At 42.9% G+C, this 26,227-nt stretch overlaps 1 protein-coding gene across 4 annotated transcripts in view; it reads right to left on the reverse strand.

Moving 5' to 3' along the window:
- Nucleotides 1-11,357: 11,357 nt before the first annotated feature.
- LOC124619064 (phytanoyl-CoA dioxygenase, peroxisomal-like) overlaps nucleotides 11,358-26,227 on the reverse strand; it is a 110,937-nt gene continuing 96,067 nt past the window's right edge. For all 4 annotated transcript variants that reach the window (XM_047145398.1, XM_047145401.1, XM_047145396.1 and 1 more), the window contains exons 9-10: nucleotides 15,632-15,686; nucleotides 11,358-11,738 (exon numbers count right to left, since the gene is read on the reverse strand). In XM_047145398.1, coding sequence (XP_047001354.1) covers nucleotides 15,633-15,686 — 54 coding nt within the window. In that variant the 3' untranslated portion in view covers nucleotides 11,358-11,738; nucleotide 15,632. The remainder of the gene's footprint in view (nucleotides 11,739-15,631; nucleotides 15,687-26,227) is intronic.

A 26,227-nucleotide genomic window follows, 5' to 3' on the forward strand; every position in this document is an offset into this window, starting at 1 on the left:
CATATTCTGTGGAATCCACTAATCATCATGTGGAGCCAGATGAGAAACAGCTCAATGACTTTCTAAGACACTTCTACAGCTTCCGTGCCAACATAAAATTTACGATGGAAATAGGAAAGGACAAACGGCTACCATTTCTAGATGTGCTGGTTGAAAGAGATGGTAAAAACTTGGGACACAGCATGTATCAAAACTGACACACACAAACTGATACCTGCACACACTGTCAAATCATCACATGAGGCAGAAAAGAGGTATAATTAATATACTCGTAATGGGAGCAAGATTAATATGTGAGCTGCAGCAGCTCAGGTGCAAGATGTAAGACCTGGAAAGAATTCTAAGGAGCAATGGGTATTCCTTAAGTTATATGAGAGGTGTACCAAATCAAACACTCAGTGAAGTGACACATTAGTGAAGGAAATGTCAAATACGGTCTATCTGCCATACATCATAGAGTGACCAACAGAACTGGCCTTATACGAGGTCTGTTCAAAAAATTTTGGATCATTCATAATTTTCTGCCAATGGTGTGTTGGAGTGACATGTGGCTGGCACCCCTGCACACGCCTGTGTTTAATTTGTAACTGCTGGATGTTTCATTGTTGTGCATCTGTCAGTGCTTCTGTTATAGTTGTATTGAGTAGAATGTTGTGTCACACAGTTTGCGAATATTGAGATGCAGAGTTAGAGGAGCAACGCATCTGCATCTGACCCTCATTCAAGACGCCATTCGGCGTCTACCAATGATGCTCACGTCAGTAACATCAACGAGATTGTGCATTCCAATCAAAGACTAACTGTCCAAGAGATTGCAAAATAATGTAACATTTCAGTTGGATCATGTTGTGAAGTCATGACACAGCATCTTGGGATGTATTGTGTCGCTACCACATTCGTCTCATGGCTCATGAGCCAAGACCGAAAAGACCTTCACCTCACAATCCCTGAAGAGCTTTTGGATCTCACAAATGAGAACAAGATGCTTCTTAAGAGAATCATAACTGTTGATGAGATGTTGGTCTATGATTATGATGTTGAGACAAAGATTCAATCTTCACAATGTGTCAGGAAAGGCTCTCCGTGATCAAAAACAGCTCAAAAGGTCAGGTCAAACGTCAAAGTCATGCTAATAGATGTCTTTGACTTAAGGATTAGTTCATCATGAATTCACGTCCCAGGGCAAACTGTTAATTGATGGTACTATTGGGACATACTGCAATGCCTGCAAGAAAATGGAAAATGTGAGAACGAAATGGCCTGAAATGTGGAAAGACAGTTCATGGCTCTTACATCACAATAATGCAGCCTCGCATTCATCCCTGTTGGTGAGTGACTACTGCACAGAAAGCAAAATCACAGTGCTGCCTCATCCTCTGTACTCTCCAGGCCTGACCCCTGCAGATTTATTTTTCTTTTTTTAATTTCCAAAGTTGAAAAGCCTGTTGAAAGGATAAAGATTTGCAATGATAGGCAAGATAAAAGAAAATTCGCAGACGGCACTTCATGCAATCCAGCAAGTGGAAACGGCATTAGGAGTGGTGTATCAACTGTGGAAGAGAGTATTTTGAAGGAGATGGTGCACAATAACTAAAAGATAAGCTTAGAAAACTTTTTTGGACAAAATACCAGAATTTTTTGATCACACCTCGTATTGCGTAAACATGATGTAAAGACTATTTATAAACTGACAAAGATCAAAGAGTGTCTCTGATTGGCAAAGGAGAAAAGGGACCCACTTGCAATGTCAGGAATGCACTGCAGATCATGCACATGAGGAAAAGTTTATCTTGGATGATAAATCAACACAAGGACCACAGAACATAAGTGGCAATGCAGATCGGGACAGATGGAGAAATCAGCAATTGCAGAGAAAGTGCTGTTTGAGGCCTGGCTGGCCACATATCAAAATTCACCAACACAGAAGTTCTGGCTGTAGTGAAGAGCTATGACACCTACTTGTTCAGAAATACCGAAACATGAGAGTAGCTTCAACAAGAAAGAAGAAAGTCTCAACATTAATGGATCCTAGATTCTCATGCTGCAGCAAACGACCGTTGCAGACAGCAAGAGGAAAACTGCACTGGAAGCCACTGCGGAAAAGCCCTTGGACGTTGCTGCACCAGGAACATATTATGTGCAACCAGGGGCTTGACTCCAGTCCACCAACAGCAATGGAGGGTGAAGCTTTGATAATGTCAGCCACTTGTCCTGGCGAAATGTCAGGAAAATTATCAAACAAATGTCGGCTGAGGAAACCGAGACAGAAGCTAACAGGCATTTTGTCAATTTGGTCTGATTTTGTAAATAAACAGTTAACCATAGAAGGTCTATAATTTCTTTTGCTTCAATTGACAGTTTACTGATATTTTGTCTTAATGCATTAAATAATTTATTGATTTTTTCCACCTGGCCCCATGATCTCTACTGTGATTCTAAGTACATAACTCTGAGTGTCGAAGTCAGGAGAAAAACAGTCCACATTATCCTGACCAAGTCAGTAAACTAATACTAAGCTGCAACTAAAAGACTATAGCAAAGTTGTTCAACAACAGGGGCTTGGTTGGGGCCCATATTCACCGCCTGTAAATCCTGAACACATTTACACAAATTATTTAAATGTGCCTGAATTCTAAAGATCTGTTAATGTGAAAGGCAGGTTCTCTACAATTCAGTATGCACCTTCATGCTAAAAGGAGAACTACTGCACACAGCACTGCTGGCACACACCTCACCAATGATGTCAGCAGGGATACAGAGTTGTCAGTCCAGTGCACCACATAAATGCTGGCTTAACTCTGTGATGTTGCCTTCTATAGGTAAGTCACACAGTGTCTAGGCACACTGCAGTCAATTTTTCTTCAAATATGAAATGCCCAATACAACTCTTTTGTCTATGGCTAATATGCCTGACAGTCAACTTGTAATGTCTCTTGCAGCGGTCTCTCCGCGAAATTTTCAGAAATTTTATAAATTATATAACTCAGTACATATCTCGAAATATCTCTTCTTATCTTACCGATTATCAATGCAAAGTAGTTTCAAGCCCAATTATTCCTTGGAGCGTGCATTTACTCCATGGAATAGCTTCTCTGCTATCTATGTTTTCTCTTATGAAAAGAATGGGTCTTCTTGCCGATTAGTCGTGAAAGAAGGATGTATATGCATGTATTGTTGGGCTAGTCGCCATCTTGATGAGATCCTGTATGAGAAGGAATTTAATACATGAACTAAACTAAAGTAAGTGTGTTCGCGTATTATTTAACTGTTTATTATTGACAGCGTCTGCTTACCTCGCTGTGTTGCACGGGATCAGTGGGGAACGTCTTGATTTACACTGGACAAACCTGCCGTTTTGTATGCTCAAGATATCCAGTTACTTCAAATAAATAGGCTAACACGGTCTTACCAGCAGATCTCCGGTCTTCCCCATGTGATCACCGAAAGTTAATAATTATTACAAATGTTTCCAGGAGATCGACTGACAATTTTCGTCGCACCGAGACTTCGAAATTGCTTCACTGCCTTATGGAACTTAAGTTAAACTCAATTTAATCAGGATAGAACAGTATTGAACTGTGTGAATGTGATAAGCCTGCTTTGTCAATGAAAATTCCCTTAATATACGCATGTTTTTACTATCCTGATCAGTGAAGCTAAATCAGGCCGGTGTGAGAGAGGTTTTTTAAATTTTAGAAATATTAAAAACTGCAACCAAAAGAACAAGCAATATACCTGCCAAAAAAGATAACCTTTTTTCCCTACCAGTTTTTTGTATAATCATCCCACAAAGAATCCGAACCATGCTCTCCTACCAAATATGTGGCAGGTAGCATGGAGGTGCTACAAGGTGCTGAACACAACACAACAAGTTTGTTTTTGTTTTTTTTTTTTTCATTTTTTCCCTCAGCAGCATTCACAAAATATTGACAACAATGAACAATTGGATTCCTGAGAAAGATAATATCTCAGTTAATACAGGGTTATTTTGTCTTCATCCAAAACAGGTGTCATAACTGGTACCATAAAGTTATTAACGAATCATGCAATCAGAATGGTTGGTTAATAACCAGGCACTGACATAGGGTGACCAAGTTGAGCTTAGCCCAGACATTGCTCAACCCCTCATTTTACCTTAGATTAGGTGCTCTACAACAACCACAAGGTAAAAATTAAAACCACATACCTGCATGGTGACAATGACAGAAATGAATGACATGCCACAAGCCTTAACTGTGTACAAAATAACTTTTTATATTTTGTCTCATTAACTAAAAGAAAATTATCAAGTAATTAAATGAAAAAAAACTGTGACAGTTCAACATAAAATGGTTTAAAAGGAAACAAAGAGCTTAAAAAGACTGATCTTCTATGACAGTTTGAACACACAGGCCATTAAAAATAAAATACATGATTTAAAAACAATTAATTCTTTTTATATTCAGCCAAATAGAAAGAGATTTTCGATTTGATATGTTACTGCTTTTTACAAGCAGGCTTATAAATGACTGACACATTCTGGTAACTCAAAAATGCTGATTCTTATTGTGAAACATGAAAAAGATAACAGTCAGTGATCAAATGATGACATAGTATGAAAAGGATAGACACTACTCATCATACGGAGATGTTGGGTTGCAGGCAGACACAACAAAAAGACTGCTATACATTCAAATTTCAGCCAAAAGGCCTTTTTTTAAGCAGAAAACACACAAGCACACATCTCACATGTAAGACCACTGTCTCTGGCCACTGATACAAGGTTATGAGCAACTGTGCCTGATGGAAGAGGCTGTTGGTGGGTGGTGGAGGTAAGGAGGAGGCTGGGGTAGTGAGAGGAAGGGACAGTAGGGTAGAAGTGGGGGAGGGAGTAGTGCTGCTTGTGGGAGCGTACAGGGAACAAGGTAGGGCTGCTGGGTGTAGTCGGCAGGTTTTGGAGGTGGGAAGCAGTGAGCAGAAAGGGAGAGAAGTAGAGGAGGGGAAAAAAAGACTGGTGGATGCACTGATGGAGTAAAAACCTGTGTAGTGATGCGGTAGGAGCAAGGAAGGGGCTACAGAGGGGACGGCAGAGACTAGTGGAGATTGAGCCCAGGAGGGTTACGGGAACAGAGGATAAAGACAATTCTGACCTGTGCAGTTCACAAAAGCTGGTGATAGTCGGAAGGATCCAGATGGCGCAGGCTGTGAAGCAACCAATGAAGAGAAGCACATTGTGTTGGGCAGCATCTTCAGCAACTGTGTAGTGCAGCTGTCCAGCTGTCTCTTGACCTCAGTCATTCAGTGGCCGTTCATGCAGGGAGACAGTTTGTTGGTTGTCATGCCCATGCAGAAAACACCACATTGGTTGCAGATTAGCTTGTAGATCACATGGCTGGTTTCAAGGGTAGCCCTGGCTTTCATGGGACAGCAGCTGCCTGTGACCAGACTGGAGCAGGTAGGAGAATGTATGGGTCAAGGTTCACATCTAGGTCTATTGCAAGGATATGAGCCATGAGGCAAGAGATTGGGAGCAGAGGTGCAGTAAGGCTGGACGAGGATACTGTATAGGTATGGTGTGTGGTGGATTACCACTGTGGGAAAGATAGTGGGTAGGAGATTCCTCACTTTAGGGCATGACAGTAGGTAGCCAAAAACCAGCCAGAGAATGCAATTCCATTGTTGCAGTACTGGGTGCTACTGTGACATGAGTGGAGAGATCTTTTGTGGCCTGACAGTGGGAATCTGGGAGGTGGTAGATGACTGGAGAGACAAGGCACGTGAGATTTGGTTCTGCACAAGGCTGGAAGAGTAATTTCATTCTGTGAAGGCCTCAGTGAGAGCCTCAGTATATTTCGAATGGGACTGCTCATCACTACAGATGTGACAGCCATGGGTGGATGGGCCGTATGAAAGGGACTTTTTGGTACGGAATGGATGACAGCTGTCCAAGTGGAGGTATTACTGGTGGTTGGTTGGTTTGATATAGATGGAAGTACTGATGTAACCATCTTTGCAATGGAGGTCAATATCAAGGATGGTGGCTTGTTGTTTGAAGAGGACCAGGTTATGCAAAGGGGGGATAAGGTGTTGAGGTTCTGGAGGAATGTGGATAATGTGTCCTGACCTGCAGTCCACATCATGAAAATGTCATCCATGAATCAAGCAGGTGAGCAGTTTGGGATTCCGGGTGGTTAGGAAGGATTCCTCTAAATGGCCCACAATAGGTGGAATAGGATGGTGCCATGTGGGTGCCCTTTCCCCTTTTGTGTATCATGGATTTGTTTGTAGGTGACATCTTCAAAGGTGAAGTAATTGCGGGTGAGGATGCCCTCGGTCATGGTGACCAGGAAGGAGGTTGTAGGCTTGGAATCAGTCAGGTGTTGGCAAAGGTACTGTTCAATAATGGCAAGGCCACAGGCATTGGGGATGTTAGTGTAGAGGGAGGTGGCATCATCAGTGACCAGCAGGGCATCTTGTGGTAAAGCAATAGAACCCATGGAGAGTCAATGGAGGAAATGGTTGGTATAAAATGCATATTTAAACCATCAGCTGTTTTTATTTTAAACCCAAGTTCTACTGGTTTCGGTCTCAGACCATCATCGCAGACAACGAGTTTAAGCCGCCATATTGTGTTAGTCATTACTTAAAATGTATAGTGCATTTTGTGAATGTAAATATATGACATGTGGCTTTAAAATCAAATATCCAGATACAAATTGTTTATAGAGCAGAGCAGTGTCATATTTATATTCACAAAATGCACTACACATTTTAAGTAATGACTAACAATATGGCAGCGTAAACCATTTTAACCCTTCATCCGTGAACATGATCCAAGATCAAAACCGGTAGAATTTGGGTCTAAAATAAAAACAACTGGTGGTTTAAATATTCATTTTATACATTATTTAACTGGCGTTGGCAGCCATTTTCCAAAAATATTGAATGGTTGGTATCTTTGATATAAGAGGTTAGGTTATGGATAACAGACTGAAGGTGTTGCTCCATGAGAACAGAGATTCTTTCAGTGAGTGCACAGTGACTGGCCACAATGGGACGTCCTGAGTGGCCGTGTTTATGGACTTTAGGAAGCATGTAGAAGTGATAGAGGTGAGGAGAGACATTCAGGGGAGAGGTTCTGGGATGGGCCTAAGGATTTGAGGAGAGACTGGAGATCCTGTTGGATTTCTGGAGTGGGATCACTGTGTTTGTTGGGGGATGAATCTTGATGACTGGGGGGCCTTTGTCAGCAGGTAACCAAAGAGAGAGAGTGCTACATATAACAATCCAAATTAAATTTCTATAACGAGGCCTCACTAAATAAACAGGGGTTTCACAAATCAGGACCAGTACTTTCGTCATGTTGAATACAAGGTGCTCGCTGTTTTCCTTGTACACTGGCTCTTGGCTGTATAGTAAATGCTGGCAGCTCGGCATCCACGAATTGAAGCAATAGAAATGAGAAATGTGCAAACTCTGAAGACACGAGCTTGCAACCACAAAGACAGTGAGGAACAGTAAGTAATTCTTCCAATGTCATAGACACTTTTCACAGTTACAGATTGCAGGCATGCTTTTTGCGGCTACAGAATGTAGGCACACTTTTCACAGTTAAAGGTCATATGCATGCTTTTCACAGTTACAGATTACCATCCGTAATATGATGAACCGGACCTTCATCCTCTGGAAATAACCCTAGTTACCACAAGGTACAGCAAGTAAAACTCCTCCATGCATGTGGCAAATCCACTCTGGAAGCAGTTACGCTGTTTCTGGGATGATGCCTGCAAACCTGTTGCCAATTTAATGAACAACAGATGTCAATAATAATGAAGGATTGGCTCAATTTTGCTAAACACTGTCTGTCTCAGTGCAGACAATGCCCAGGTGGGGAGAAAGAATTCCATCCTGACAATTGGAACAGCAACACTCCAACCCTCTGCAGAAATCGTAACACGCCAGACCATTACGGAGGATACATGTGGCCACGGTCTACATGTCTCAAAATGAAAAAGTGTGGGTTAAACCAAATTTGGTTAGAGTTTTAACATACTACACTCATTTCACTCAAGGTCAAGTTTTTCAGAATCCAATTTTTGTCTTGCTCTGAACTCTGTTATCGCAGACACTGCATGCACCACCAATAGACATTAGCTTAAAAAGTATAACCCCTAATGAATTACAAAACTCATCAGATCACTAAAAAGTAATAATTTTGCTAGCTATTTGACTTGGCAAAACAACATATTAAGACACTAATTTCATATCTCTTCTACAGATGACATTAACTTCATAACAGAAAGCAGAGGGTCTCATTAACAGACCAACATGAAACTAACATCAGTATAAGAGTACATATTATATAACACTGAGATGTCACAAAGATTTGTACTGGGTTCATTCGTCTTCTTAGCCTTCCAATGGCTGTAAAGGTTGGTTCAAAATCTACAATGTTTAATTATGATACTATTGTACTAATGAAGGCTCCAAATTTATCATTTTGCTGGTGATAGCTGAAATGATCTACAAGTGATTCACAGCAAACAGTTCTAGTCTTAAACTGACAAAAACTTGTATTATGTAATTTCAGAAAAACCACGCTTACCTATTATACCCTGGCTACCAGCTGGCAGGATTTGCCAATTGTTTGCGACATGTCAGTGATATATGAAAGGGTGCAGCAGATATTATGCATACATTGAGGTTGGTGGGGATTATTTCGAAAAGTTTTGTCAGCAATACCATGTTTCAGTGATCAATAACTAATTTACACATGAAAATTATATCTAGTTGCTGTAAAGCACATATACAGGGTGATTATGTTATAATGTTGCAAACTTTCAGGGATAAATGTTGTAGAAAAATTCTTGCAGAATGTAAATTCTTTAAGGATTAAACGCGATCACTTAACAAACTTGCTAGCTTTCAGAGTTATCTTTTGAAAGTTTGTAACTTCATCACAAAATCACCCTTTATATGTACTTTATAACAACTAGATTTAACTTCTGTGTTATTAGTCATTGTTCACTGCAACACTGTGTTGGTCACAACAACTTTTCAAATTCCAATAGCTAGCAACTTTTCCTTCTTTTGTGTGAGCCTATTGACAGCTCAAACATTCAGGAATGATGGAGAATGGTAAATGCATCAATTTGAGGTAACGGATCCTCATCTGGAAAGAATCGAGTCAAATTTGTAAGTGAAAATAATTCCAATACCTCTGACAGTGGAACACATGTATCGGTACTGGTGTTGTTTCGACTGTAAGGTGGGCAACTTTCAGAGGTGGAAGCATGGACCAAAACAGGAAACGAATGTCTGGTAAATGTTCAGTAGAAAAGATGTCTCTCGCAATAGCAAAGTTGAACAAGTGTTCATAGCTCTCAGGGTATGCATTTTAGAGCCCACATTTACAAGACTTGTTTACTTGCTTTGGCCACCTCTAAAAATATGGAGACCACAGAGCTTGCAGTAGAAGAGGCCCATTGTCAGATGTATCAGAAGGATTTTCACATATAACTTCCGACTTGTTTCTGGACCAGGGTCCCTTACCTGAAATTGATACATTTAACCTTCTCCACCATCAACCCAAAAGTTTGTAACATTAATACCGAATTACTCTGTACAGTACATTCATGTAAATAATAAATGTATGCAATATCAGGGAAACAAATATTAATGCTATCAATACCGTTAGCATTCTAACTTCTCTCATTAACTCATGTGGTATGGTAGGCTTGCACGATCCTTACAATCATTTGATACACACTGTACCATTGTTACATTAAATAATGTTTGCTGGTGCATGTCCAGGGGTTAGAGTAATAGAAGACAGCTGCAACTCAAGAAGAGTGGGTTTACCAAACCTGAACAGCGCCACTGCTTAGTTACGCATAGTGCTCGCCATCTGGCACGATCTGGCGGGGCACATGCAACTTATTCAGTAGTGTGGGCTCAGTAGGCATTATACCAGGCCATAGTGGGTATAAAGGAGACATGAACTGAAAAAAATCATAGCACCAATTGACACATTTCAGGACATGGAGCACTCACTGTATCTGATTCACATTCCTTGTTTGTGAAGCACACTGACATTGCCCTTGAAAGCAGGTTGTTAACTGAGCTACTGTCGTGAAGGCATAGAAATGATTAGAGTTGCAGTTCCCTGAGACAGAACAGCCACTGGAGTGCATTAGTGTTGCTCATGTTCAGTGTGGTTACCATGCTTTGTAGGATGTATGATGGAAATGAACAGCATCAAATGCTGAGTGTTGACCGAAGGACACAGAGACACCACATACTCGTGTGAGACAGCATTATCAGCACCAGATATAATTTGAAAGGAGCCCCACTATCTGTCTCCGTTTGGCTGCCTGGACAAACTGTACAATCTCCAGATTTGTAGGGCATTCTGACGAGACAGTGGTTCAATGTTCGACTGTGTGGGAACACGAAGGGTGGCACACTTGCTGTCGAAGTCCTGTGTCCTCACTCGTTACCATTCAAGCGATGTTATCGTGGTGTCATTTTTTGACAGGATACTGCTCATCCACACATTGCACGTGTCTGTGAACTGTCTGCATGGTGGCCAACGAGATGCCCAGACCCGTTCACAACAGACAGCGTATGCAACCAGCTCGGGCATCAACTCTGTCTCAGTGGCAGAGTACGATGCATCAGTCACAACAGTTGTGGGCTGGCTTGCCTCAGGAGAGGATACAGCGGCATTATGGCACCCTTCCCAATGAAATCAGTGTTGCATCCAGGCCAGAGGGGACACATCATCATTTTGACAAGTGTGCTCACACTGACAAATTCTTTGCAAATTTGACTCAATTTTGTAATCACTGACGTAACAACATATATCCTCTTAGCCTGTGCAGTTTCATTCGTATATAATTTCTCTATCACAGTACTATCTGTTAGCATCAAAATTATTGCAGAAGTAACTTAAATGTTCCCTGTATGCAGACCGTATGGATTGCAAATGTATGTCACAATTCACAGAAGGTTGGTCGGTTGATTTGGAGGAGCAAGATCATTGGTGCCATCAGCTTCGGGAAGGAATTCAGTTGTGCGCATTCGAAGGAACCATCCTGGCATTTGCATAAACCGATTCAGTGGAATCACAGAAAACCTAAATCAGGATGGACGGATGTGGGTTTGAACCTTCGTCATCCTGGAAGCGAGTCCAGTGTGCTAACCACTGCACCACCTCACTCGGTAATTCACAAAAGGATGGTTAACTGTCATGATATGAGTTCTACTGTTTCGGTACAAACTGATGCATCGTGTTGCCTGTCAATGAGAAAGAGTTCAAAAAGAAGAACCTCAATGAGAAAGGGATTGTAATAACAATTAAAAACATTTTAAAAAGCTTTCTGTCATAACAGTTTATTGTTAAAAATGCACAAAATATAGTATAGCCTCTGTCTATTGTTAATTTGTTTACAATTTTGTACGTAGATTACAAACAGTACCCATTAGTTATATCACAGTAAAACCCAACTTAAAGTTGATGCATAAAAATACAAAGATTTCAAGGAATACATAATTCTTTTATCTTAATATAACGTGAATAATAGACATTTACAAGTCCAGCCTGTTGCCCTTTCAATACAAAATCACTAGGCATGGAGCATATATATATGCATGATTGAAAAATGTCTTCTTTGGTATCTGGAAAAATATTTAACTCAGGATATCAGGACCAGCAAACAAACAGCATTTTCCCAAAGCCTATGTTTCACACTGTAGTGCTGTAAAGAGAAATTATAATCATTATAACCTTCTGCTGAAGCAATTGATTGAAATTTATTTGTTGTTTCATTGTATTTTACCACACAGTTAAGTGCACTTCAGTATACTAATAACAACATGTCAAAACTTTTTCACACCAGTATCATTCTTAGGAACTCTTGTTTACAATAAGAGTGATGATAATGCTGGATGGCATATAACAGGAGAAAGATGAATATGTGTGCCTGTAGACACTCTGAGGAGAAAGTTGGTAACTGAAATTTCGTGAGAAGATGCTCTGTGGCACCCTCCCCCCTATGGTCCAAAATGAGCTGCACTTCTTTGGATTTTTTCAATGTTCTCCATCAATCCATCTGATGCAGATCCCACACTGCACAGCAATAGTCCACAATAGGGTGTACAAGCATAATGTAGGCAGTCTCTTTGGCAGACCTGTTGGATCTTCTCTATGTTCTGGCAATACATCATAGTCTTTGGTTTGCTTTACCCGCAACATTGTCTGTGTGATAATTCCAACTTAAGTTATTTGTAATTGTAATCCCTAAGCATTTAGTTGGATTTACAGTCTTTAGATTTGTGTTATCTACCATGTAACCAAAATTAAGCAGATTCTTTTTTGTACTCATGTGAATGACTACACACTTTTCATTATTTACAGTCAATTACCAATTTTTGCACGCTTCAGGTATCTTGTCTAAATCATTTTGCAATTTGTTTTGACCATCTGATGATGTTATAAGATGATAAATTACAACTTGATGTGCAGGCAATCTAAGAATTCTACTCAGATTGTTTCCTAAATAATTTATGTAGACCAGGAACAGCAGAGGGCCTATAACACTTCCTGGGGGAATGCCAGATATTACCTCTGTTTTACTTGATGACATTCCATGAATTACTATGAAATGTGACCTTTCTGCTAGCAAATAACGAATCCAGGCCCACAACTGAGATGATAGTCCACAGGCACACAATTTGAATAGAAGTCACTTGTGAGGTTCAGTGTCAAAAGCCTTCTGGAAGTCTAGAAATATGGAATCAACTTGACATGACATTCCCTGTCAGTAGCACTCATTACTTTGTGAGAATAAAGAGCTACTTGTGTTTCACAAGAATGTCATTTTCTTAACCCATGTTGGCTATTTGTCAACAAACTTTCTCTTTAAGGTGACCCATAAAGCTCAAGCACATATATGTCCCAAAATCCTGCCGCAAATTGACGTTAGCGACATGTATCTGTAAGTCAGTAGATTACTCCTCTTTCCTTTCATGGATATTGGCGCGACTTCTGCAACTTTCCAGTCTTAAGGTACGGAACTTTCAATGAGTGAACATTTGTATATGATTGCTAAGTATGGAGCTACTGTATAAGCATACTATGAAAGAAACCTGACTGGTAAACAATCTGGACCAGACACCTTGCCTTTCTTAGGTGTTTTAAGCTGCTCTGCTACACCGAGTAACTTCTACGTTACTCTTGTTGGCAGTTGTTCTCGATTCAAATTCTGGACTATTTACTTTGTCTCCTTTTGTGAAGGAATTTTGATAACTGTGTTTAGTAACTTTGCTTTAAGAGACACTGTCAACAATAACACCACCATTGTTTCCACACAGTGAAGGCACTGATTGCGTCTTGGAACTGGTGTAATTCATATATGAACAGAATCTGTCTGGGTTTTCTGCCAGATTTCGGGATGAAGTTTTGTTGTGGAAACTATTAAAACCATCTTTTACTGAGTTCTCGCTGAATTTTGAGCTTCTGTGAAACTTTACCAATCTTGGGGATTATGATTTCTTTTACATCTGGCATGCTTCTTATGTTGCTTCTGCAATAGTGTTCTGACCTGTTTTGTGTACCACGGGGTATATGTAACACCTCTTTATTAATTTATATGGTATATATCTCTCAACTGCAATTTCTCTGAATTTAAACCACACCCGGTCTATGCTTACATAGACTAGAAGGAGTGAAGATTGTCTCTTAAGAAGGTGTCAAGCAAATTTTATCTTTTTTTAAATAGATGCATTTTGCATTTATTTTTGGTGGGTTTGGGGGGGTTACAGTACTCAGTTTAGCTGCAAAACATTGTGGTCATAGTCCCTGTATCTGTCATGATGCTTTTTTTTATTTTTAATCTGAATAAATACGTTGTCAACAGTCCATTCCAGTCTGAAAATAATGGTATATGCCACACTAGAAGGAAGAATTTTTGAACAACATGATTGTGGAGAGAAGCAGTGATTAGTATGATTAATCAATAATTCAAGAACAGTCTTAATCGCATTTATTATTGTTATAATACCGCCAACCGGTTTCAACCCGACGTAGGGGTCATCTTCTGGGCGTTTACACCATTGGTCGACTGCTGGTGGTGTCACTCCTCTCTACATAATGTCAGGAAACCACCAGCAATTGAACAATGGTGTAAACGCCCAGAAGATGACCCCTACATCAGGTTGAATCCGGCTGGCGGTATAATAATAATAACAATAATAATAATAAATGCGATTAAGACTGTTCTTGAATTGTTGATAGAAGAAAGACTGATTTATATTACACTCCAGTGAGATTAAAACAACAGTCTAGATCACAGTAATATTTTACTAATGGCCGGTTTTGACATTGTGTGTAACTTATCTTCAGAAAATAAGCACCTCTGGCAGCTGCTGATGATGATGATGCTGCTGCTGCTGCTGCTGCTGCTGCTGCTGCCGCCGCCGCCACCAGCTCCTGGGTGCTCACCCAGCAACACACCTTTTTGAAGATGACTTCTACATGAAGTCAAAACCAGTGATTAATAAAATATTACTGCAATCTAGACTGTTGTTTTAACTGAGTTGTATCACCAGATTGCTGTTACTCCTCTGGACCATGTGGTCCAAATTTACGATTCTCCAGTGAACCTAATACTGAATAATACAGGACTACTGCACAACTACAAAATTCTCTGACAATAGCTACAGAAATACGATATGTGAATGGCAACAGCAATACATTATGGTGCCGTATAAACACCTCTCTTTTTAATGATGTGCTGAGTATTCACACGAATTACTGTTTCCACTTAATGCACAATATTTCGACAACCAACTTGGTTGTCTCCTTCTGGTGCTGTGAATTGTGCCATTATATGTACTTGATGCCTAGAATCCAACCACATTGGGTACTATTGTTGGTCTCAGGCTGCTATTCATAGCAGAGTTTGACTACCAATGCCCAGTATGCCTTTCAATACTCTTTTGTTTTTAGAGTCCACTTTGATATTTTGTGAAACATGTATTCTCTCAGCATACTAATGAAATAATAATCCACCAGGGCTGCATTTTTCATATTTTATTTATTGGTACAACTTTCGAATGATGCCTCATTCTCAAGCAATACCTAGATACAATTGGGCTATATATGTAATTTTTGTTTGTATTATAATTTTTTACACATGTTACAGGAGCTTAAATGTTATTTTTGAAATATGGTTTACTTTTGTTATGTCATATTTGTGCACAGCTGTAACGTCATCGATTTGTGCGTCAGAGATTTGGTTCACTACCAAATTTATATCTTTGACAAAAATCGATTTGTACCATATGTAAAATATAAAAAAGGTGCTCTACTGGATTATTATTGCAACAGTATGCATTTCATACATTTTGTTGATGCTGCAGAACAGTATACACAAGACACATTCACTCAGTGTCTCCCAATACTGGTAGGAGGATACTGTCAATGATACTAGTCGTCTATCCTGAATTACTGTCAGTTATTAAATCAATCTACTGACATGTCTTTGCGGTTACATTGCGGTATATTGTCACTCATTCCACATTCCTAAGCATTTTCCCTCAATAAGGGATCTAGGATATAAATTTGCTGATGAGAGAGACAGGAACTTACTTTACAGTGATATCTCCTGCCCACGAACAAGTCTGCTCCTGTATTTCCAGACATCCTGCAAGAACAAATAATTACATGTAGTATATTAGCAATAATATTGAGTACAGAATAATAAAGTGGCTTTAACTCCAGAATTCTGGGATCTGTGGGCAAGAATGAAACAAGAAAGCCTTGTACATGTGGCACACAGCAGCTTGTGAATACTGAAAAAGTTTCATGATAATATACACACATATGTTGAGCAGCTTAAGCTGATGTATATGTATTAAAATGGCATATTTTCAAGAGTAAAATGCTAAAAATGTGCATTTTCTGTACGAGTATTGTGAAAAGTTGTACTATGATAGAAGTAAATGCAGGAACTTGTAGTACACTTTAACCTTAAGTGGGAGACCAAAGACAGAAGTAACTGTCAGCAAAGGAAAGCAGAAGGTAACAGTCCTGTTAGGAACTCACAAAGTGTATGGTGTAAGTCTTCAGTTGCAGAGTACTTGGGACTGACTACAAGCTATCCAGCATCTTTAAATACAGTGGAAGGGTCACTTGTGTGACACAGGACTCCAGGATTGTAAATGTGGATTTCACTATAATGGGCCCGGTAATAATATTAGTTAGGTAAGCAACAGCTTCAACAAGACAGCCGCCCTGACACGTTGTATGGAACCACCTTGCATTTTGTTGAGGTGTGTGGGCAACATTATCAGCCATTTCCAAACAGTCCTGTGAACAATCTTTATGCTCTTCACTAAGTATGGCAATGAAAAGTTATTTTATACTTATTGAACAATGGAAAATCCAGTGTGGAATGTAACAATATTACGAAACGGAAAGAAGCCACTCACCATATGGTGGAGATGCTGAGTCACAGATAAAAACAACAAAAAGACTGTCACAATATAAGCTTTCAGTCAAAAAGGCTTTTGTCAAAAATAAATCTCAGCTCTAGCAGCTGAAGCTACAGCGCGGCTTATATTGTGACAGTCTTTTTGTTGTGCCTATCTGCGACTCAGCATCTCCACTATATGGTGAGTGGCAACTTTTCTTTTCATAATAATTTTATACTTACTACTTTGATAACTATTAGAATTATTAGTACAAGTAAATTATTTGTTTGTTTGTTTGTGGTTTTAGGGCGCAAAACTTCTATGGTCATTAGCGCCCAGCCCGTGACTTAGGAAACAGGAAAAAACCGAAATTTAAAACCAGCAGCAATGGGAACAAAGTCATCAAATTTGAGAAACTAAAAGCAGAAGGAATGCTTAAAAATCCACTACAGAAAGGGGTTGGTTGTCCCCAAAACAAGCTTCAAATGACTGACGTCATTTCACTGTCACTAATAAACTGGAGAACGCGGTCGGCTGAGCGCGTGTCATCTGCTAAAATCGACGATAGATCAGGCGATAGCTGTAGACGGGAGCGTAACGGATTAAAATAGGGGCATTCAATTAAAAGGTGTCTGACCGTCCACAGCCGAGAGCAGTGGGGACAGAGTGGGGGAGGATCGCCGCTTAAAAGATGTCGATGGCTAAAAAGACAGTGCCCTATCCGGAGTCTAGCTAAAATTACCTCCTCCCGACGACGCGTTCAGGAGGAAGAGGTCCAAGCGCAAGGAAGGGCTTTCACTTCCCGCAGTTTATTATGGGGAAGTGTTGACCAATGCGCATGCCATAAATGAGCAACTTGGCGACATAAACCGCTCCGTAGATTGGTGAAGGGAAGCGACTGAAGAGCTGGCCGAGGAAGAGAGACTGCAGCCTTGGCCGCTATATCGGCCGCCTCATTTCCACAGATACCAGCGTGTCCCGGGAGCCAGAGGAACGCCACCGAGACGCCCCCCAGGTGGAGCAAGCGCAGACAGTCCTGAATCCGGTGGACCAGAGGGTGCACAGGGTAAAGAGCTTGGAGACTGAGGAGAGAGCTGAGAGAATCTGAGCAGATTACGTACTGTATCCGCTGATGGCGGCGAATGTAGTGGACAGCCTGGAGAACAGCGTAAAGCTCCGCAGTATAAACCGAACACTGGTCGGGAAGCCGAAAGTGATTTGGGGTGTCGCCAACAATATAGGCACTCCCTACACCTAATGATGTTTTTGAGCCGTCGGTGTAAATAAATGTGGCGTCCGTCATTTGTGCACATAGAGCAGCAAATGCCCGACGGTAAACAAGTGTAGGGGTACCATCCTTGGGAAATTGACATAGGTCACGGAGCAAGTAGATCCGGGGACGGAGCCAAGGCGGTGCTGTACCCCAAGTTGTCAAGAGGGTTTTAGGAAAGCGGAAGGAAAGAGAATGGAGCAGTTGACGGAAGCAGACTCCCAGGGGTAGTAGGGAGGAGGAGCAGCTTGCATACCCTACATCAAAGGAGGCGTCGAAAAAAAGGTCATGGGCTGGATTAGCAGGCATGGAAGACAGATGGCTAGCATAACGACTCAGAAGGACTGCTCGCCGATTGGACAGCGGAGGTTCAGCAGTCTCAGCATAAAGGCTTTCCACAGGGCTGGTGTAAAAAGCTCCAGACACTAAACGTAATCCACGGTGGTGGATAGAGTCGAGACGCCGAAGAATAGACGGCCGAGCAGAGGAGTAGACTATGCTTCCATAATCCTATTTCGAGCGCACTAAGGCGCGATAGAGGCGGAGAAGGACCACTCGGTCCGCTCCCCAGGAGGTACCATTCAGGACACGGACGGTGTTAAGGGAACGCAGACAGCGAGCCGAAAGATAGGAAACGTGGGAGGTCCAGCACAGTTTTCTGTCAAACATAAGACCCAAGAATTTAGCGACGTCGGAAAACGGAAGGTTGACAGGACCTAGATGGAAGGAGGGCGGAAGAAACTCCTTACGTCGCCAAAAATTAACACAAACGGTCTTACTGGGTGAGAAACGGAAGCCGGTTTCGATGCTCCATGAGTGGAGGCGATCGAGACATCCTTGAAGACGTCTTTCAAGAAGGCTGGTCCGTTGAGAGCTGTAGTAGATCGCAAAATCGTCCACAAAGAGGGAGCCCGAGACATCAGGAAGGAGACAATTCATAATTGGATTTATGGCGATGGCAAACAGTACAACACTCAGCACGGAGCCCTGGGGTACTCCGTTTTCTTGGGAGAAAGTACGGGAGAGAGTAGTGTTCACCCGCACCCTAAATGTGCGCTCTGCCATAAATTCGCGAAGAAATAGGGGAAGCCGGCCTCGAAAGCCCCAAGAGAACAGTGTGCGGAGGATGCCTGTCCTCCAACAGGTATCGTATGCTCTCTCCAGATCAAAAAATATTGTTACCGTTTGGCATTTCCGGAGAAAATTGTTCATGATATAAGTGGAGAGAGCAACAAGATGGTCAACTGCAGAACGATGCTTTCGGAATCCGCATTGGGCTGGTGTTAAAAGACTGCGGGATTCCAGCCACCAAGCTAAACAGTAATTCACCATACGCTCCAAAACCTTACAGACACTACTCGTGAGAGAAATGGGGCGATAGCTAGAGGGGAGATGTTTGTCCTTTCCAGGTTTCGGAACGGGAACGACAATAGCTTCCCGCCATCGTCTGGGAAAGGTACTGTCGGTCCAAATTCGATTATAAAGGCGAAGGAGGTAACGCAGACTATGGGTTGATAAATGCAGCAACATTTGGACATGGATACTATCCGGTCCTGGGGCAGAGGAGCGAGAAGAAGAGAGGGCATGTTGGAGTTCCCGCATGGAGAAAACAGTATTGTAGCTTTCGTGATTTTGAGAGGAGAAAGCAAGATGTCGCACTTCCGCTGCACGTTTCTTTGGGAGAAACGCTGGCGGGTAATTTGAAGAGCTCGAAATCTCAGCAAAGTGCTGACCCAATGAGTTAGAAATTGCGATGGGGTCCACTAAGGTATCATGCGCGACAGTGAGCCCAGAGACCGAGGAGAAACTAGGCGCGCCTGAGAACCGTCGAAGCCGACTCCAAACTTCCGAGGAGGGAGTGAAGGTGTTAAATGAGCTAATAAAGAATTTCCAGCTTGCCTTCTTGCTATCGCGGATGACGCGACGGCATCGCGCACGGAGCTGCTTATATCGGATACAGTTGGCCAAAATTGGATAGTGACGGAAAATGCGAAGAGCACGTCGCCGCTCACGTATTGCGTCACGGCATGCCTCGTTCCACCAAGGAACTGGGGGGCGCCGGGGCAATTCGGAGGTGCATGGTATTGAGCGTTCCGCAGCTGTAAGAATAACGTCGGTCAGATGCGTGACCTCATCGTCGACGCTGGGAAAGCGACGATCATCGAATGTCGCTAGAGACGAAAAAAGTGTCCAATCGGCTTGGGCAAACTTCCAGCGTCGCGAGCGCATATATGGCAGTTGAGGCTGCAGTCTAAGAACACATGGAAAGTGGTCACTCGAATGTGTATCATCAAGGGCGAACCATTCTAAGCACCGAGCTAGCGGAACAGTACCGACCGCAAATGAGATAAATTTGTCGTGGAGGCAGACAAAAATGTGGGGACCCCAGTGTTGAGGCAAACTAGATCCGCTTGGTGGAAGACGTCTAGCAATAGTGAGCCACATGTACAAGGATGTGGAGATCCCCAAAGCGGGTGGTGGGCATTTAAGTCCCCAACCAGCAAATAGGGGGGTGGAAGCTGACCAAGAAGATGAAGGAGATCAGCTCGTGCCATTGGTGTGGATGATGGAATGTATACCGTACAAAGAGAGAACGTGAATCCAGAAAGGGAAAGACGGACGGCGGTAGCTTGGAAGGAACTGTTTAAGGGGATTGGGTGATAATGGAGAGTATCATGGAGAAGAATCGTGAGTCCTCCATGGGCTGGAGTGCCTTCAACAGACGGGAGGTCATATCGGACGGACTGAAAATGAGGGAGAACAAAGCGGTCATGGGGACGCAGCTTTGTTTCCTGAAGACAGAAGATGACCGGCGAGTAGGATCGTAAGAGGATCGACAATTCATCCCGATTGGCTCGAATGCCGCGGATATTCCAGTGGATAATGGACATAAGGGTGAACAGAAAATGGAGGAATGTGACCAAGGGTGCTGTCAACTCAACGACTGCTCAGAGCTTGCGACCGACAGCATGGAATGGCATTCAGTCGAAGGCAGAAGATCCTGATCCATAGGTTGGTCAGGAGCAGCTCGTGCCACCAGCGATCTGCCGGCTGACCGGCCACCAGCAGTGCGCCTCGGCGACACAGAAGACGGCCGAGGGCGATTTCCGCCAGGTGGTGCTGTAGATGGGACACGCCTTGGCGGAGAAGGAGAGGAACTGTGTTTCTTCGTAGCCTTCTTGGAAGTATGATGTTTAGATGAAGGAGGAATCGATGGTTGTGAAGTTGCGGTACGTAAAAACTCTTCACGAGTATGCTCTTTTTTCGAAGACTTGGCGTCTGACTTTTGGGCTCAAGATTTAGCAGAACCCGACGAAGGGTGAGCCATAGAGTGGGCAGGCGAAAGTGGTGAGGTTGATCGGGCGATCTTTGCGCTAGCAGATCTGACGACCGTGGTACTAAAGGTGAGGTTGCAAGTCTGCGTGGCTGCCTCCTTTGTTGGTCGAGGAGAAGCAAGGACAGTGCTGTATTCTCCTGTCTGAGGCACGGTGGGCTGTCGACTGGCGAATAATTTTCGAGCAGCAAAGGTCGACACCTTTTCCTTCACTCTTATTTCCTGGATGAGCTTTTCGTCCTTAAAAACGGGGCAATCTCGAGAGGAAGCAGCGTGGTCACCCATACAGTTGATGCAGCGAGGGGATGGAGGTGGACAAGCACCCTCATGGGCATCCTTGCCACACGTAACACATTTGGCCGGATTGGAACAGGACTGGCTGGTGTGATTGAACCGCTGACATCGATAGCAACGCGTAGGGTTTGGGACGTAAGGGCGAACGGAAATTATCTCATAGCCTGCTTTGATTTTCGATGGGAGTTGAACTTTGTCAAATGTCAAGAAGACAGTGCGGGTTGGAATTATGTTCGTGTCAACCCTTTTCATAACCCTATGAACAGCCGTTACACCCTGGTCAGACAGGTAGTGCTGAATTTCTTCGTCAGACAATCCATCGAGGGAGCGTGTATAAACGACTCCACGCGAGGAATTTAAGGTACGGTGCGGTTCCACCCGGACAGGGAAGGTGTGGAGCAGAGAAGTACGCAGAAATTTTTGAGCCTGGAGGGCACTGTGTGTTTCTAACAACAGGGTGCCATTCCGTAATCTGGAACAAGACTTCACAGGACCTGCAATTGCGTCGACACCTTTCTGAATAATGAAAGGGTTGACCGTGGAGAAGTCGTGACCTTCGTCAGACCGAGAAACAACAAGGAACTGTGGCAACGATGGAAGAACCGTCTGTGGCTGAGACTCAGTGAACTTACGTTTGTGAGCAGACATAGTGGAAGGTGAGGAAACCACTGCGGAAGAATCCCCCATGATTACCGGCATCTCCGATGGCGCGCTCCTCCCTTGTGGGGGCCCTCACCGAGGGCACACCCGCCTTAGGTGATTGTTCACACCTCAGGTCACACCTCCCGACAAACGGACGGAGGGACCAATCGGCACTTTCGGAAGGTATCAGCTCGGGTAATCACCCCTCCCTGGGCCTGGCCGTTACCAGGGGGTACGTACGTGTCCTACCTGTCTACCCGGGGCGGGGAATTACGCGTTACCGCTACGCATGGAAGTGCGTGGGTCGGCCTTCAGACACGCACAGGGAGGAAAAAAGAGAAAGGGAAAGGAAAGAAGAGGGGGTCTCAAATGCCGCAGTGAGAAAAGGGCAAGGAGAAGAGGGAAGGAAAGGAGAAGGACAGAGGAAGGACGAGGACTTGCAAGTGTAGAAAGCAAGGAATTTGGAACAGTTTCGAGCGTCCGTCTCCGGACGTAGGCACAAACCATACTCCCAGAGGGGGAGAAAGGGAAGGAAAGAGCCAGAGGTGAGGGGGGGGGGCGGCGAAGATGGGGGACGGGGAAGGATGCGGAAAGGGAAGGGAAGGTATGCAGCCCAGAAAGGAAGGAGGGCCACATTAGCTCGGGGTCCCGTGCTCGCTACGCACGTGTCCACAAAAGAGTTGTGGACCCCCTGGGGGGGGGGGGGGGGGGAGGGGGAGAAGTAAATTAGTTAGAATGTAAGGCTTCTGGTAATCCATAGTCAAATTGCTAGTGGTGCATAAAAATGAAGTCAGTCTTCAGCAGCAGCACAAACATCAAGATCATAGCAAACACCTGAGCAAGCGCAGAACGTGTCAGTCATATAATTCTTGGTCCAAACGTGACAAAAGGCTCTTAAAAACACAGACAACTATACACAATGACTTTATCCACAATGTATAGGGATTGATCGATGACAGAATATGGAACAAAAAGGGTCTAATGAACTTATGTCCAGAAATGCTTGGTTTCCATGCTAGATACCATTTATTCAGTCATACTTTGTAACAGGGTCTGCGGTCTAATGCATGCTTTACAATGCAGCCACAGTTACAATACGCATGGTTTCTTCCTAGAGGGCGGTACCCTTCCTCATAGGTGATGCCTAAGTACCCTATTCTGTCATTGTAATTGGTAATGAGGTGTCCAATACACTTCTCTTGCTGACTCACCATGTAGTTGATGTGATGCAGCATTCTACACAATAATTCTGTGTTCAAATCAAAAGCTTGGCAAAATGGTGTTTACTTATAGAAAGGCAAATGGCAACAGACAGTGAGCAGGAAGATTTTATCAGGAGACCTATACCCCCCCGACAACAACCACCACAGCATTCAATGTTTACAACATTGTTTATTCTCTCTGGATTTGGTTCAACACCACTAAGTGCCCCAACATTTTTATTTCACATGTGGCGAAGAGGCACTCTTACAGATTCAGGTGGAGGCTGAACACACTTAGTTATCAGGTGGCTTAGATGTTCTTTCACTGTCTTTGAAAAATGACAATGTCATTCACATAGCAAAAACTTGCTGTCCAGTTAAGGTTGTCCACCATACATTTGAGTGTGGCTGGGGCATTACATAGTCCAAACAGCATAGCTTTGGCCATCAGGAATTACAAAGGCACTCTTTTCACAGTCAGCCTATCATCAACAATTTGTCAGTAGCTTGTCCACATGTCCATTTTAGTTTGTTCCTTTCAAGCATTCTACGGCGTTAGCAAAACACAGCAGTAGATACACACCTTTTTTGTGATTATGTTCAGTCATCAGAAGTCAAGAAAGATATGCTGTCCTTGTTATTCACAAGGACCATAGGGAAGGACCAAGGATGCTCTGACGGTTCAGTGATATCATCTTGCAGCATTGGATTACCTGTCATACATGCTGTACGAGTGCTGGCTAATTGGTGACTGATCCCCAGTGTTGATATGGTGTTTTACCATGGGCCACTTTGGTCTGTCTTTTAAAAGCACCCAAAAGTTGGAGCAGAATGGCTGACTCTTGCTGATGATGTTCCCCAGTCGGGCCAGATCCTACTAGCAGTTTGACAGTAGCTTTCTCCCCAGCACTGCCTGACATGGTGAGCATTGGCAGAGCCCAGTCTTTGGCAATAGCGCTAAGCTGGCCTTCCTGGACTGGTTTGGCCACCCCTATGCATGTACCTTTACAGATGAGGTGTTCCTGCTTGTGACATTAGCGAACTAAAGTTTTTTTTCACCACCTAAAATTATTAAGATTGGCATTGGCATGTAAATTTCTTTTGTGAGCCACAGTAGCTTTTGCAATTGACAAGAGCTTCACACTTTGAGCATCTCAAATGAGGAATGAAACTCATTTCATTGATGATGACCAGATAACCAAGTCCCACCAGTAAACATTCCTGTTATGTGTACTTGTTGAAATATCTTTATCACGCTGGAGTTCTGATTTTCTGCATTTATGATGGCTTGTGATGCCTGGAATGAGTCATCTGAGAATAACATTATGACTACATTCTGCTAAAATGATTAATTTGAAGGGCTGTCTCCTTTTATTGAGAGTTATTCTTGCAATATGTCTTCCTGTCGGCTGGACGTATCTCCAATTTGCGACTTTGTCGTAATTGCCTTCGTATCGTGGAACGAGTATTATTAGCCGACTACAGTAAGCATCTAACATTACAGGAAAGGAAGTCTCTGCATTGACTATTATCCAGACAGGTTGTGTCCCAATGGTGACATTAATGAGGTTTTCTGACATCCTGGTGATTGTATGCCACAAAGGATTTCATTTGTGGTGGCCTCGTTTCCACAGACGGTCACTTCGCTTAGTTTTCCTGAATTTGGGACCCACACGGGCAGCTGGTACCTCTGTACTGCAACAGGAATCAGCTACAACTTGTCGAGCAGTGGCCTCGTACAGGGTACGGCAATCAGCTCTGTGCTACTAATCTACTATAATTGTCTACAGCTGACTGGTGTAAATACAACCATTGTGATGGTTAACATTTAATAGCACAGTGCATAGAAATCACCGAAAACTCGCCTTCTTTCTCTGCAACAGCACAGTAAGTGTACACAGCATCCTCAACATCAACATGCCGGTTTTTTGTTCTCTGTCCTCTTCTGCAGGACATTACACGTGGCATAGGAATTGGTTGTATGTGCACTAGTAGGATACTCAGTGGTCATCTGGTGGCTGCAGTACATGTCCGAGTTGGCCAAGTCCATTCTTGTAGTTCTGCTGGTGATGGAGATCGGTACTGAAAATCGGCACATCTCTTCTTGAACATAATAATGTTGAAGGACTCTGATAACTCTCCCATGAATTTAATTTTCAATCTGGTGTTTGTTAAGAGTGTGTCTGACAATGTTCACTGTCTTCTTATCCAAGGCCTTCCCTTCCAACTATGACAGTCTACCTATAGAGCTGTATGCCTTCTTGAAATTGACAACAAAGGTGCACTATAGCCTCTGTGCTTCTCATTGCTTAGTTACCTCAAGAGTACCTTTAAACTGAGTATCTCTTCAGCACAGGACCTTCCCAGTATGAAGCCTGCTCAGAATTCTCCTGTGCAGGGACTGCGACAGAATTTTGTATACAGTGGTCAGTAAGGATGATGTTGTTGTTGCTGTTGTTGTGGTCTTCAGTCCAGAGACTGGTTTGATGCAGCTCTCCATGCTACTCTATCCTGTGCAAGCTTCTTCATCTCCCAGTACCTACTGCAACCTACATCCTTCTGAATCTGCTTAGTATATTCATCTCTTGGTCTCCCTCTATGATTTTTACCCTCCACGCTACCCTCCAATACTAAATTGATGATCCCTTGATGCCTCAGAACATGTCCTACCAACCGATCCCTTCTTCTAGTCAAGTTGTGCCACAAATTTCTCTCCGACCAAATTTTATTCAACACCTCAATAGTTACGTGATCTACCCATCTAATCTTCAGCATTCTTCTGTAGCACCACATTTCGAAAGCTTCTATTCTCTTCTTGTCCAAACTATTTATCGTCCATGTTTCGCTTCCATACATAGCTACACTCCAGTCGTTCAGAAACGACTTCCTGACACTTAAATCTATACTCGACGTTAACAAATTTCCCTTCTTCAGAAACGCTTTCCTTGCCATTGCCAGTCTACATTTTATATCTTCTCTACTTCGACCATCATCAGTTATTTTGCTCCCCAAATAGTAAAAGTCATTTAC

The sequence above is a fragment of the Schistocerca americana genome, chromosome 1, assembly GCF_021461395.2.
Source record: "Schistocerca americana isolate TAMUIC-IGC-003095 chromosome 1, iqSchAmer2.1, whole genome shotgun sequence".
Taxonomy (NCBI): domain Eukaryota; kingdom Metazoa; phylum Arthropoda; class Insecta; order Orthoptera; family Acrididae; genus Schistocerca; species Schistocerca americana.